The 11296-nt window shown below is 36.7% G+C and overlaps 2 protein-coding genes across 2 annotated transcripts; both read right to left on the reverse strand.

Annotated features, from left to right (window-relative positions):
- Positions 1–333: 333 nt before the first annotated feature.
- Positions 334–3326, reverse strand: otos (otospiralin). Its single transcript, XM_080864951.1, has 4 exons — positions 3171–3326; positions 2950–3016; positions 2472–2495; positions 334–770 (listed from the first exon to the last, which is right to left on the reverse strand). Exons 2-4 carry the CDS (start codon positions 3005–3007, stop codon positions 583–585), a joined length of 270 nt encoding a protein of 89 aa, XP_080721077.1. The 5' UTR covers positions 3008–3016; positions 3171–3326; the 3' UTR covers positions 334–582.
- A 2988-nt stretch (positions 3327–6314) lies between these two features.
- Positions 6315–9882, reverse strand: apodb (apolipoprotein Db). The gene is made up of 5 exons (XM_080864867.1): positions 9729–9882; positions 9410–9525; positions 8715–8836; positions 7444–7529; positions 6315–6669 (listed from the first exon to the last, which is right to left on the reverse strand). Exons 2-5 carry the CDS (start codon positions 9518–9520, stop codon positions 6440–6442), a joined length of 549 nt encoding a protein of 182 aa, XP_080720993.1. The 5' UTR covers positions 9521–9525; positions 9729–9882; the 3' UTR covers positions 6315–6439.
- Between the last annotated feature and the right edge of the window lie 1414 nt (positions 9883–11296).

The raw sequence follows: 11296 nt of genomic DNA on the forward strand, positions 1-11296 counted from the left end.
AATATGACCACGCGCAAAGCACGTTAAATCATTTCTAATAAATTAATAGATCAAATTAAAGTTCAAGTCTTTAAAGTTAAAACGGTAAGTGCGGTTTGCTCCATTTAAGTCCTGTTTTGACAGCCTGCAAAATATACTATAAATAGTGATCGCAAATTTTGAGTCTTTTTGTAAGCCTCTTGTTAAAGCAAAAATGGCAACAACAATAATAACAAATAAATAGATAATAATAATAATAATAATAATAATAATAATAATAATAATAATAATAGCAATAGTATAGAGAAAATACTAGATCTCTAAAGACTAAAAGAAATCTCAGACTCCATTACATATTTGAAGAATGGTTTGTTTATTTATTTGTGGCACTTTATATGACAATAAGAGGGCTATTTATGTCTAATTCTATTGTATATATGTGACTAAGCTACTAAAAAAAAATCTGTGTTCCTTTTCACATCCCCCTTTTGTTTCATATTTATAATAATTTCCTTATTTCCCTTTAATAAACCCTCATGATAACATTTTTTTTTCATGTCATGCTCTTGTTACTTTTTCTCTCTTTTGGGTCTAGCTCCTCTCTTAGTGTTCATGTCCTGCATTGGTCTCATATCCTAGAGTGTCTCCTATGGGCTGGTGGGCGAAGAAGGCCCGGGCCATCTCATTGATGTAGTTGTAGGCACCGATGGATCTGAAGTACTCAATGTAGTTCCAGAAGTCAGAGGTGGTGTACGGCCAGTAGGGAACAGCTGGTGGTTCATCATAAGGCACTGAAAGACACATGGCATGTCAGAAAGGACAGGGTACATACAGTCTCAAACAGATGCTGTTACAGACCATAAAGTATCATGTTAGGGATTTACTGATGATATTTTGTAGTAAATATAGTTTTTGGTAGTAGTTCATATTCACACATTCAGAAAAGCACCAGGTGTTTTTAACTCCTGATATATCACAGGCACCGTTTCCCACATATGAAAGTGAAAAGAGAGGCAATGGCTATTTATTTTTCACAGAGAACAAAGTGAACCACAACGCTGCACAGGCATTGCCTTTGTTGACTTATTTAACATATTCTATGGAAAATGTGGTTCTTACAATGCTTTCATTTCCACCAGGTATTTAGATCAGCAAAGGGTTTTGTTGCTGTCCCAACTCAATCACAGAACAATGGTATTGTATTAGGTAATCCTAAGTGTAAAAGCTTTATTTTGACAGCTAAACACTGGCAAATCATAACAACAATAGTTGCCTCATATTTTAAAGTAAAAAAAAAACAACAAAAAACCCTGCAACAATAGAGCAAAACCCCCAACAATCAGATGACCCCCTCTGAGCAAAAATAACAGGTGATAGTGGGAAGGGAGAACTGGTGTTTACCACTCTCAGAGAGATACAACCAACATTATAGCTCATTAGAAACATCTTTATTGCATTTAAAATCATATATTTGCTCTTGCTGCTAAATGCAAACGTTAATTCAGGTGTCCAGGTAGAAGCCTGTTTAAAATGAAAATTGAATGTTAGTTTGTAGAATAAATTCCTACAAGTCATGAGTTGAAGAGATTATTATAAACAAAAAAATGTGCATGTCATATCAACGCTCCTTTTAAAGGCTAAAAAGACCAAATTATTAACTAATATGATTTGTCTCTAGTATTTCTCTCTAAATAAGTACCTGATCTATGCATCCTGATTTTTTTTTAGCATTAAAAGTGTTCTAGTTTATTAAAGTTGCTTTAAGATTCCATTTGAAGACTGTTACCACCCCATCCACCCATTTATAAGCAAGGCTTATATCACTGTGGAGAAATTCTTTTCCTTGGTAGGGTCACAAGAGTCTCAGAGGTCACTCACCGCTGTTGGAGCCTACATGTGAGAAAATAATGACTTAGCATCTGTCATGTGAGTCAGTATTTAAGGACAAGCATAGCTGACGCGCCCTTTCTCCTTTGTATTCTTGTATTCCAACAACAGTGTGTGGGGAGGAAATTCAAATATATATGAATGGCTTTCCTTTGTGCGAATGCTCCCTGTTGACATAGTTGCTTTGAGTCGAGCTCAGTGCTATAAAAGGCTGTGGAAAAAAACTGAATGTCTTCAAATAACCCTCATGATGAGCCTGGTGTTGAGTCCACATGACTCATTTGACCAAAAGACATTGACTAATTTATGGATGACAATGCTTCCCAATATTTATTTGAAATAAAAAAAATGTAGCAGTTCATTTTCCTATTTGTAAACATTATATGCCATGTACTTGTAATGTTATCTACAGAAGAGTTGTGAAAAGTTATAGAAAACTTTTGATGCAGATATAATAATAATAATAATAATAATAATGATAGGACATATATTTCAAAGAGAATGCAGGGTTTGATTCACCGGCCACATTTGGCTACTCATGTATGCAAAGTTCATTGAGCTTTTTTATATGTCTGAAGACGTCTAAAAGAAGTTTGAAAAGTTACCTCCTTCTGGGATGATCCTGGCCTCTGCAATGAGGAGATGGAGAAGGAAGGGGGGAAGGGAGAGAGGGAGAAGGGGGGGAAAAGTTAACATTTCAGGCATTCCTTGAGCACAAAGATGGGATTCAGGTCTGGAAAAGAGAGCTTTTTCCTAGGGGACTACAAATACCTGCTGCCTCCTCAAATATTATTGTTAACTATTCGCACACACACGCACAAACAGACTAAACCAGAAGGAATTCATCATGGAGACTCAGTCAGAGTCCTCTTTGTACACAAAACAAATCCTCTCCAGCAGCACTGTTACATCACATGATTTCCAGCTATTTTCACCGACATTTCTACATGTACATATATCAAACTTAGTGTTAAAACTTATTAATGTTTGCACTGCATGAATAAACTCAACTTTAGCTACAACACACCAACTCTTGAATTCAAGGGAACATATTTTCTGTGGATTAAAAAAAGAAAAACTCACCACTGAGATGACAGGCAAAGAGGCAGAAGACAATACCGAGCAACACCAGCAGCTTCATGTCGCCCTCCTAAATGAAGAAAATGCCCACCAATGCTGTAGTTTGTTTGTTTTTTTTATCTATGTTGCAAAAGTGAAATCTCTTAAACATTAAATAAAGTGAATATCTTGATATATATACTAGAAATCTTCTGAAACCAGAATCAAACTCTGCAGCTGTTTACCTGTGAATAGTCTGTGAAGCCGTGCAATGAGATGCTGCTGATCTTCTGCTGGTTCACTGAGGTCTGTGGTGTGAGGGGCTCAGTGAAGGAAGAGGCAGCCGACCTCCAAAAACACACTTAAGCAAACACACACATGCAAGCACATAACCCCGCCAGGCCTTGCCCAGATTATACTGTACCCTGTATACTCAGAGGGGAGCTGTCCTCATATTTTCACAAATATTTCTCTCAGCTGTGTACACATCGCACCTACTAAAAAAAGAAAAAGAAGAAGTAGTTTGATTTGTTTTGAATTTCAGGCTCATTTATAGCTGTTTAATTTGGGAGGAAAGTAAAAAATTGAACACAATAGCAAGTTGGTCCTTCTGGACCACCACTGCTACTGATCGAGTCTAATAGTTAATGCTGTAAAACAGTTTTACTTCTGATAAAGTAGAGCTGAGCTGAATGGCTTTTATTATTTTTAAAGGATTATTCTTTGTTTATAGAAATAAACAGACAAGCATTTTTTGATAAACAGATAAACATTTTACCCCAACAAAACCTACTGCAGCAACTGTAATGTAAACTGAGGTGTAAATTCTGATTAAAACACCCAAACAAAAACTGGGAAAGAGAAAAGGCAGCATGAATGGCCACAAGTGTAAATCTCTCCTGACTCTTTTAGTAGAGCAGTAACATTTGGTTCCCCATAATAAATATTTAGTTCCCTGTATAAATAGTCAATGAACTGGTAATCTGCAAACATTTTTTTTATTTTATTTTAGTCACATTTTTAAGGATGAAGCCAAATATTTGCTGGATCCACATTCTTAAACCTGACAAATAAAATTGTCACCATTAAAATTAAATGGCATCCTCACAGCCCCACAAGCTACGCGTCTGGTGCCTTCTTCACTAATCCAGACACAATTCTCAGTCCATGTCTCAGCTGCCAGTTCAGAGTTGGCTAGTTCTGGTTGCCACTCAATCCCAGGACTGACACAGAGAAACAGGCAGGCATTCACATGCACATTCATTTATAATGTCTTTAAAGCAACATCTTTGTGATGTTTTCATGCCACAAAGAAACCCCTGCATCACTGTGCTGCAAGAATAATCTGTTGACTATATAAAAGTGATACTTCCCCCCTTTATATAAATCATGTCAGCGGTAACCCTTAAAATCTAAAAATTTATTGAAAATACTGCATTTCCCCAATCAGAGTGAATCAGAATAGAATGTTCAATATATTAATGATGGTTGTAAAGAGTACCTGTAATATACACAGAACCTTTTTTTCATCACCAAGGAAAATGATCCACTCTAGTGTCAATATGCAAACATGAAGTTCAGAGAGTAATGTACATCATGATATCATCTTTCTATCATCTCCTCTATCTTTTTTTCCTCAGTGTTGTAGTTATTTGCCTTTTAGGCACTTTTTCATGTTCTTGTCTTTGTTTTACCTGTTCCTCAACTTTCTCTACAGGGAGTGCAGAATTATTAGGCAAATTAATATTTTGTCCACATCATCCTCTTCATGCATGTTGTCTTACTCCAAGCTGTATAGGCTCGAAAGCCTACTACCAATTAAGTATATTAGGTGATGTGCATCTCTGTAATGAGAAGGGGTGTGGTCTAATGACATCAACACCCTATATCAGGTGTGCATAATTATTAGGCAACTTCCTTTCCGCTGGCAAAATGGGTCAAAAGAAGGACTTGACAGGCTCAGAAAAGTCAAAATAGTGAGATATCTTGCAGAGGGATGCAGCAGTCTCAAAATTGCAAAGCTTCTGAAGCGTGATCATCGAACAATCAAGCGTTTCATTCAAAATAGTCAACAGGGTCGCAAGAAGCGTGTGGAAAAACCAAGGCGCCAAATAACTGCCCATGAACTGAGAAAAGTCAAGCGTGCAGCTGCCAAGATGCCACTTGCCACCAGTTTGGCCATATTTCAGAGCTGCAACATCACTGGAGTGCCCAAAAGCACAAGGTGTGCAATACTCAGAGACATGGCCAAGGTAAGAAAGGCTGAAAGACGACCACCACTGAACAAGACACACAAGCTGAAACATCAAGACTGGGCCAAGAAATACCTCAAGACTGGTTTTTCTAAGGTTTTATGGACTGATGAAATGAGAGTGAGTCTTGATGGGCCAGATGGATGGGCCCGTGGCTGGATTGGTAAAGGGCAGAGAGCTCCAGTCCGACTCAGACGCCAGCAAGGTGGAGGTGGAGTACTGGTTTGGGCTGGTATCATCAAAGATGAGCTTGTGGGGCCTTTTCGGGTTGAGGATGGAGTCAAGCTCAACTCCCAGTCCTACTGCCAGTTTCTGGAAGACGCCTTCTTCAAGCAGTGGTACAGGAAGAAGTCTGCATCCTTCAAGAAAAACATGATTTCCATGCAGGACAATGCTCCATCACACGCGTCCAAGTACTCCACAGCGTGGCTGGCAAGAAAGGGTATAAAAGAAGAAAAACTAATGACATGGCCACCTTGTTCACCTGATCTGAACCCCATTGAGAACCTGTGGTCCATCATCAAATGTGAGATTTACAAGGAGGGAAAACAGTACACCTCTCTGAACAGTGTCTGGGAGGCTGTGGTTGCTGCTGCACGCAATGTTGATGGTGAACAGATCAAAACACCGACAGAATCCATGGATGGCAGGCTTTTGAGTGTCCTTGCAAAGAAAGGTGGCTATATTGGTCGCTGATTTGTTTTTGTTTTGTTTTTGAATGTCAGAAATGTATATTTGTGAATGTGGAGATGTTATATTGGTTTCACTGGTAAAAATAAATAATTGAAATGGGTATATATTTGTTTTTTGTTAAGTTGCCTAATAATTATGCACAGTAATAGTCACCTGCACACACAGATATCCCCCTAAAATAGCTAAAACTAAAAACAAACTAAAAACTACTTCCAAAAACATTCAGCTTTGATATTAATGAGTTTTTTGGGTTCATTGAGAACATGGTTGTTGTTCAATAATAAAATTATTCCTCAAAAATACAACTTGCCTAATAATTCTGCACTCCCTGTATATTTGAGGTGTGTGTGTGTGTATATATATATATATATATATAAATAATTTTTTTCTTGGAATAATTAATAGATAATGGGTTACCTAACTCCTTTGTACAATTTTAACACTTTAACTTAGTGATCATTTTATTTAGAATTTACATGTCTTTTCAAAAGGCAGCAACAATTAAAAACAGATATATTGAAGTGGGATGAGTTCATAAGAGAGGAATAACTGAACGTGTCTATTGGTTATTATTTATCCTTGCAGTTCTGATCTGTGTGTGTCATCCTGAAAATGTCGATTCCTTCATCAATTAGCAGCTGTTTGGCGTAATGCACAGTCTCTGGAGGCAGATAGGGCGACCGGGCAAGAATCCAGCTGTAGTTGAAATGAAATATGCGAAGGATGTCTGTGCAGGAGTACACGACAGACAAGCTGGTGTAGTCAGTAGTCAGAACCCAGTATGGCACATATGGAGTGACTGAGAACAAAGAGAAAAAAAATGTATAAAAAACAAACATTTTTCCAAAGGAGAATCTCTATATTGATTTTCTGAATAAAACTGATCCAACTTAAATGTGTAATATTATGGAGCCTGACAAATATATGATTTTTAGTGACTTAAAAATCTGCTTTTGGTTTTCTTTTTCTCCGACAAATGAAACATAAACAGATTTTGTGTAGTTTTTTTTTATTGAACTATTTATGCTTTGCCTCTGCTCTGATCTGCTGGTTGATTTATTTGTGGCTTTCGAGTTTGTTTCAAACAGGGACATAGCATGGTGGAAGAAACAAGCAACATCAACATTCATAGCAAGTCCCAAGGGTGTTTCTTTTATTGGCTAAAATGCTAATACTGATAGATCAGCAAATATGTAATATGAGTTGATAAAATCAGCCCACTGATAAATTAGTCAAGGTAATTACAAAATTAAAACATCATGATGATACAACAGGTTCAATAAATAAGACCGGCTACAGCCATGACATTAAAACTGTACAGTATCACAGTGCTTTAAGGCAAATGCTTGTATCAGCATGTCAGTATACTCACAATCTCACACTATATTGTCATCAACTAAAGTACTGGACAGCTCCAAATTATAGCCAACAGAAGGTGTTTGAGTGAAAAAATACAAATGTCAAGATGTAATTTCAAAGGACCACCAGACTTCGTACAATTTGATCTCAGTAAAGCAGGAATACTGCAACGTTTCATCAAATAGTTGATAAAATAAGGATAATAAGTACTTACAATATGAGAAACTGACTCCCAGTTTGGCCGGTTCTCGTGGGTCTGAAACTACACCTGTCCCTTCTGCATGCCTCTTCTTATCTTTACTGAAATGAAAAAATATGTCAACAAAGATTTCAAACAGACTAACTATTAATTCAACTAATTATAAAATCTGCTGCTGGAGGCGTGGCAGACAGAAAGACAGAATCCCTCATGTAGGTAAACTCCACCTCGGGTGTGCCGGCAATCAGCTTTAGGTCAGTTGTCCATGGTCAGTGTCAGCTTTATTACTTTTTGCTCATCATACAATACACACCCTGAAGGAGTCTAAAAAAACTCACAAAAAAATCAAATCACCCATCATCATGGCTTGGACCAAGGTGTGCTTTGAGCTACTGCTGTAAGCCCTTTGATTTGAACATAGATGTATCTTCCTAACCACGCTAGAAACTGAGACAGACTCACTATTCGTGGAATCTTTTGCTTTTAACATCCTGGTCATAATACCTATAACCAGATCACAGTTGCCTATCCCCTGGAATGTTTGACTCTTAGACCTTATCACCTTTGTTTTACTTGTTTGATGTTTCACATGCCTTTTGCCTATGTTTAACACTCACTTGTGCATTGATGTAAATAGCATTCCTTTTCAGGGTTGGCTTACCTATTCATCACTTGTCACTTAAAGCCGATGGTTAACTGTTTGTCATTCCAGGCTCTGGATGTAATCTCTGAAAGTAATCCTCAAATTTATATTGTATTCTGTCATCTGTGAGTCGCCAATATACTGTGCTCCTATTGGTTGTCTTTTTCATTACTTGCATCAAAGTTGGGAGAAGTTTGTCACTGTGGCAACATGGCAAACTAAAACGGCAAAAGTCCTGTGCAACGTTAATTCAAACAAGAATCTTTTTTCAAATAAGAGGAGTTGCCCATTGCTGACCATAACAAAGGGTTTAGATTTAAAGCACTTTTACGCTGTTTACTTTCTTGAATCTGGGACTATATACAGACATATTTCATACATAGAGAAGAACATGATTTTTGGTACAATGAGTTTTGAAACAAAGCATTCTTTCTGATTCTTTACACAGACAACAGTTTTTATGCCAGAAACAGTAGAATTATTTTTGTCTCCAGCATCATATCAACCATACAAATGAGAGTGATATCTTTTCAGTGGTATCAATATTCCTTCAAAAGAGTATATGCTAAAAGAAAAATGGAAGTTGCAGAGAAATGTGGTGTCAAGCGAACCAACAATAAGAATCCTTTGCTATAGTACTTACTAGATCTGCGAGGTCAGCAGCTGGATGGTCCCATCTCTCCTAATGGAGTAGTTTATCTCAATGCACTTTCCTCTTGCAAAGGGAGCAGGCAGCTTCTCAATCTCATACCATTTACCCAGGTACTGTAACAACCATAGGCAAGTCATTAGATCTGTGCAACTCTTTGTTTAATAATTATAATTATTTCATTTGTATATCATTAAATAAAACACAGTTAGAAAATGCTTCACAGTTTGCATAAAATCACACATTGAAGATAGGTGTACATATTCAAGCACACAAAAAACACGGTCAGACATGTGGTCTTACACTCATTCTTGCATACGCACTCACATAAATACATATTAGAAGAACAAAAGCCAAAAATATTGGGAATAAATTTGAGGAAATGCTAACCTATAGAAATTAATTTTCAGAAGGCTAAGGCTGACCCAATGTTTAGAATTGCAATAGCCTCTAGATTTAAAAGAAGAGGGTGTGTGAGAGGGTGTAAAAGAGCCCAATCAGATGATCAGAGAGGACGACTGTAGTTATAAGGTCCCAGTAGCTCAGCTATATATATATATATATATATATATATATTTAGGAGCCTTTGTATTTAGGAGGTCTTTATATGTAAATTTTTTTTAATGGATTTCACTGAAAGGCGGAGAAGGAAAGCCATTATAGGAGTGTATGCCTTAGTTTGTACTCACCTGCTGAAGGTTAAAGTTGGGCTGCACCTTCGGAGTAGGACAGGGACCCCAGTGATAAGTCTGAGCTGATAGCAGAGGGAGCATCAGAAGGAGAAAGCACACACCAGACATTGTTCCTTCAGGAGATTAGGGTAGAAGTTACATTAGACGAGAGCTATTGCAGGAGTGTATATTTTCAGTAGCAATAATGCAAGAGCTGCATTAATAATATACTTAGAATTTCAGTAAAAAGATACACTATGGGTATTAAAACATAAATCTTTATGCTCAAGATGTTTGTTGTATTTCCATTTTATTAAAGTTATTAAAGCGTTCTTACCTGAGCTCTGTACAGATGTCAGGTGGAAGTTAGAGGCTGAGCTCTCGGTCACTGTCTGAGCTCTCCAGACAAACACAGGTCAGCCTTCGCATTACGTCACTCGGACAGCATAAGGACATCTGTTTAACTAATTGTAATCATGCGCACATTCCTGTATGGTGAAAGTGCTGTCACTGTGAGAAAGGATGAATGTCGTTATTCATTCAGGAACCGCTGTGTTAATGCTGGGTTCATCCCCGAATTAAGCTGATTTATTTCTTTATCATTTTCATTTGAATTGTTTGTCATACACCTGAAGATGCCACCTTGGAATGAGGGAAATTATATAAATGATATTATTCTTCATCACCTTTAAATGGTTTACAGATAAAATAACTAGCTGAAAATCAGTACTGCTGGCTCTTCAGTTGTACCGCTTTATTGTGATTTGAGGCTAGGAACAAAGATGATTTATGTGTGATATTTCTTCCACTTTATTACAGTGAAATTGCAAATACTTTTTTCTTTATTAAAAATAAAATGCCCCTCAATTATTTCACTGTGGGTCAGGATCGTATAGCATTTTCTTCATTTAATGACAGTTATAATGAATGTAGAATTGGGCTGAAAGATCTATCGCTTTATCACCTCTTCAGGTTGTAAATCGTGTTTTTAAACAAACATTTTATATACAGTTCACAGAACAACAGAGGTTGGCCTCCACAACACGTCAAACAGCACTCACCAGCTCCTTATTGCTAGTCATAAGAATATTCTTTTGTTGTGAAATGTCACTGGGATAAGGGTTAAATATTATTGATTACATTTTTTCATTCAGGCCTCATATGTTAATGCTCACTTTATCTCAGATTTGCTTTGTCATTATGCAATGTGTTTTTTGCTATTATTGAAAAATGTACCTTTTTTTTTAGGTAAATTACATGATAGATAAACTGTCAGCTTTAACTATTTGAAGCTGACATTTCTCTTCTTTACATAAATCATAGTTCACTGTCACTCGCAAGGTTAATAATAGTTAACATAAAAATAAACCAAGCTGCTGTTTAATGTGCAAGAAATTTTAATCTATACTGAACCTTAATAAAATTTTTCAATCTCAAGAACAACTCATTTGACTTATTGTAGTTGTTGTCAATAATAATAAATACACTATTAGGCAATGAAACCAATGTCATGTTCAATCTATAATATCCAGAGACAGTAAGAAGCTAACCCTGAGTTAAACTACAAAACATAGATATCAATGGAAAGCCCAGGATGTCCACTATTTAGTACATTAGGACTTAGTATGGTAGCTCAGATAACTCAAAAGAAATAGACCAAAAGCAAATGTCCAATACAAAGGACGTAAATGAGCAGGCTGGTTCTAAGGAGGATATGATGAAGATGCAATTTGGTAATTTAAGTGGAAACACTATTAAATTCTCAGGATATCATAAAACATTAAAAGACAGCAACAAAGTAAAACAGGTACAGATCTGAAATCTGAAAAGATAAAATTACTTATATCAGTTATTTCCTATTTCTGCAGTTCTGATTTGTGTGTCATCTTGGAAATGTCAATTCCT

Source organism: Rhamphochromis sp. 'chilingali' (genome assembly GCF_963969265.1).
Source record: "Rhamphochromis sp. 'chilingali' genome assembly, chromosome: 18".
Classification (NCBI taxonomy): domain Eukaryota; kingdom Metazoa; phylum Chordata; class Actinopteri; order Cichliformes; family Cichlidae; genus Rhamphochromis; species Rhamphochromis sp. 'chilingali'.

Bases quoted from the DNA above. Each gene is read 5' to 3' on its own strand.
- apodb (XM_080864867.1), bottom strand. From the start codon at position 9,520: ATGTCTGGTGTGTGCTTTCTCCTTCTGATGCTCCCTCTGCTATCAGCT. The intron at 7,530-8,714 runs GTAAGTACTATA...TTTTCATTTCAG, and splicing joins CTGCTGACCTCGCAGATCTA to TAAAGATAAGAAGAGGCATG. The intron at 6,670-7,443 runs GTAAGTACTTAT...CTTTGTTCTCAG, and splicing joins GGGAGTCAGTTTCTCATATT to TCACTCCATATGTGCCATAC.
- otos (XM_080864951.1), bottom strand. From the start codon at position 3,007: ATGAAGCTGCTGGTGTTGCTCGGTATTGTCTTCTGCCTCTTTGCCTGT. The intron at 2,496-2,949 runs GTGAGTTTTTCT...TCCTCATTGCAG, and splicing joins CTTTGCCTGTCATCTCAGTG to AGGCCAGGATCATCCCAGAA. The intron at 771-2,471 runs GTAACTTTTCAA...TGTGTCTTTCAG, and splicing joins CAGGATCATCCCAGAAGGAG to TGCCTTATGATGAACCACCA.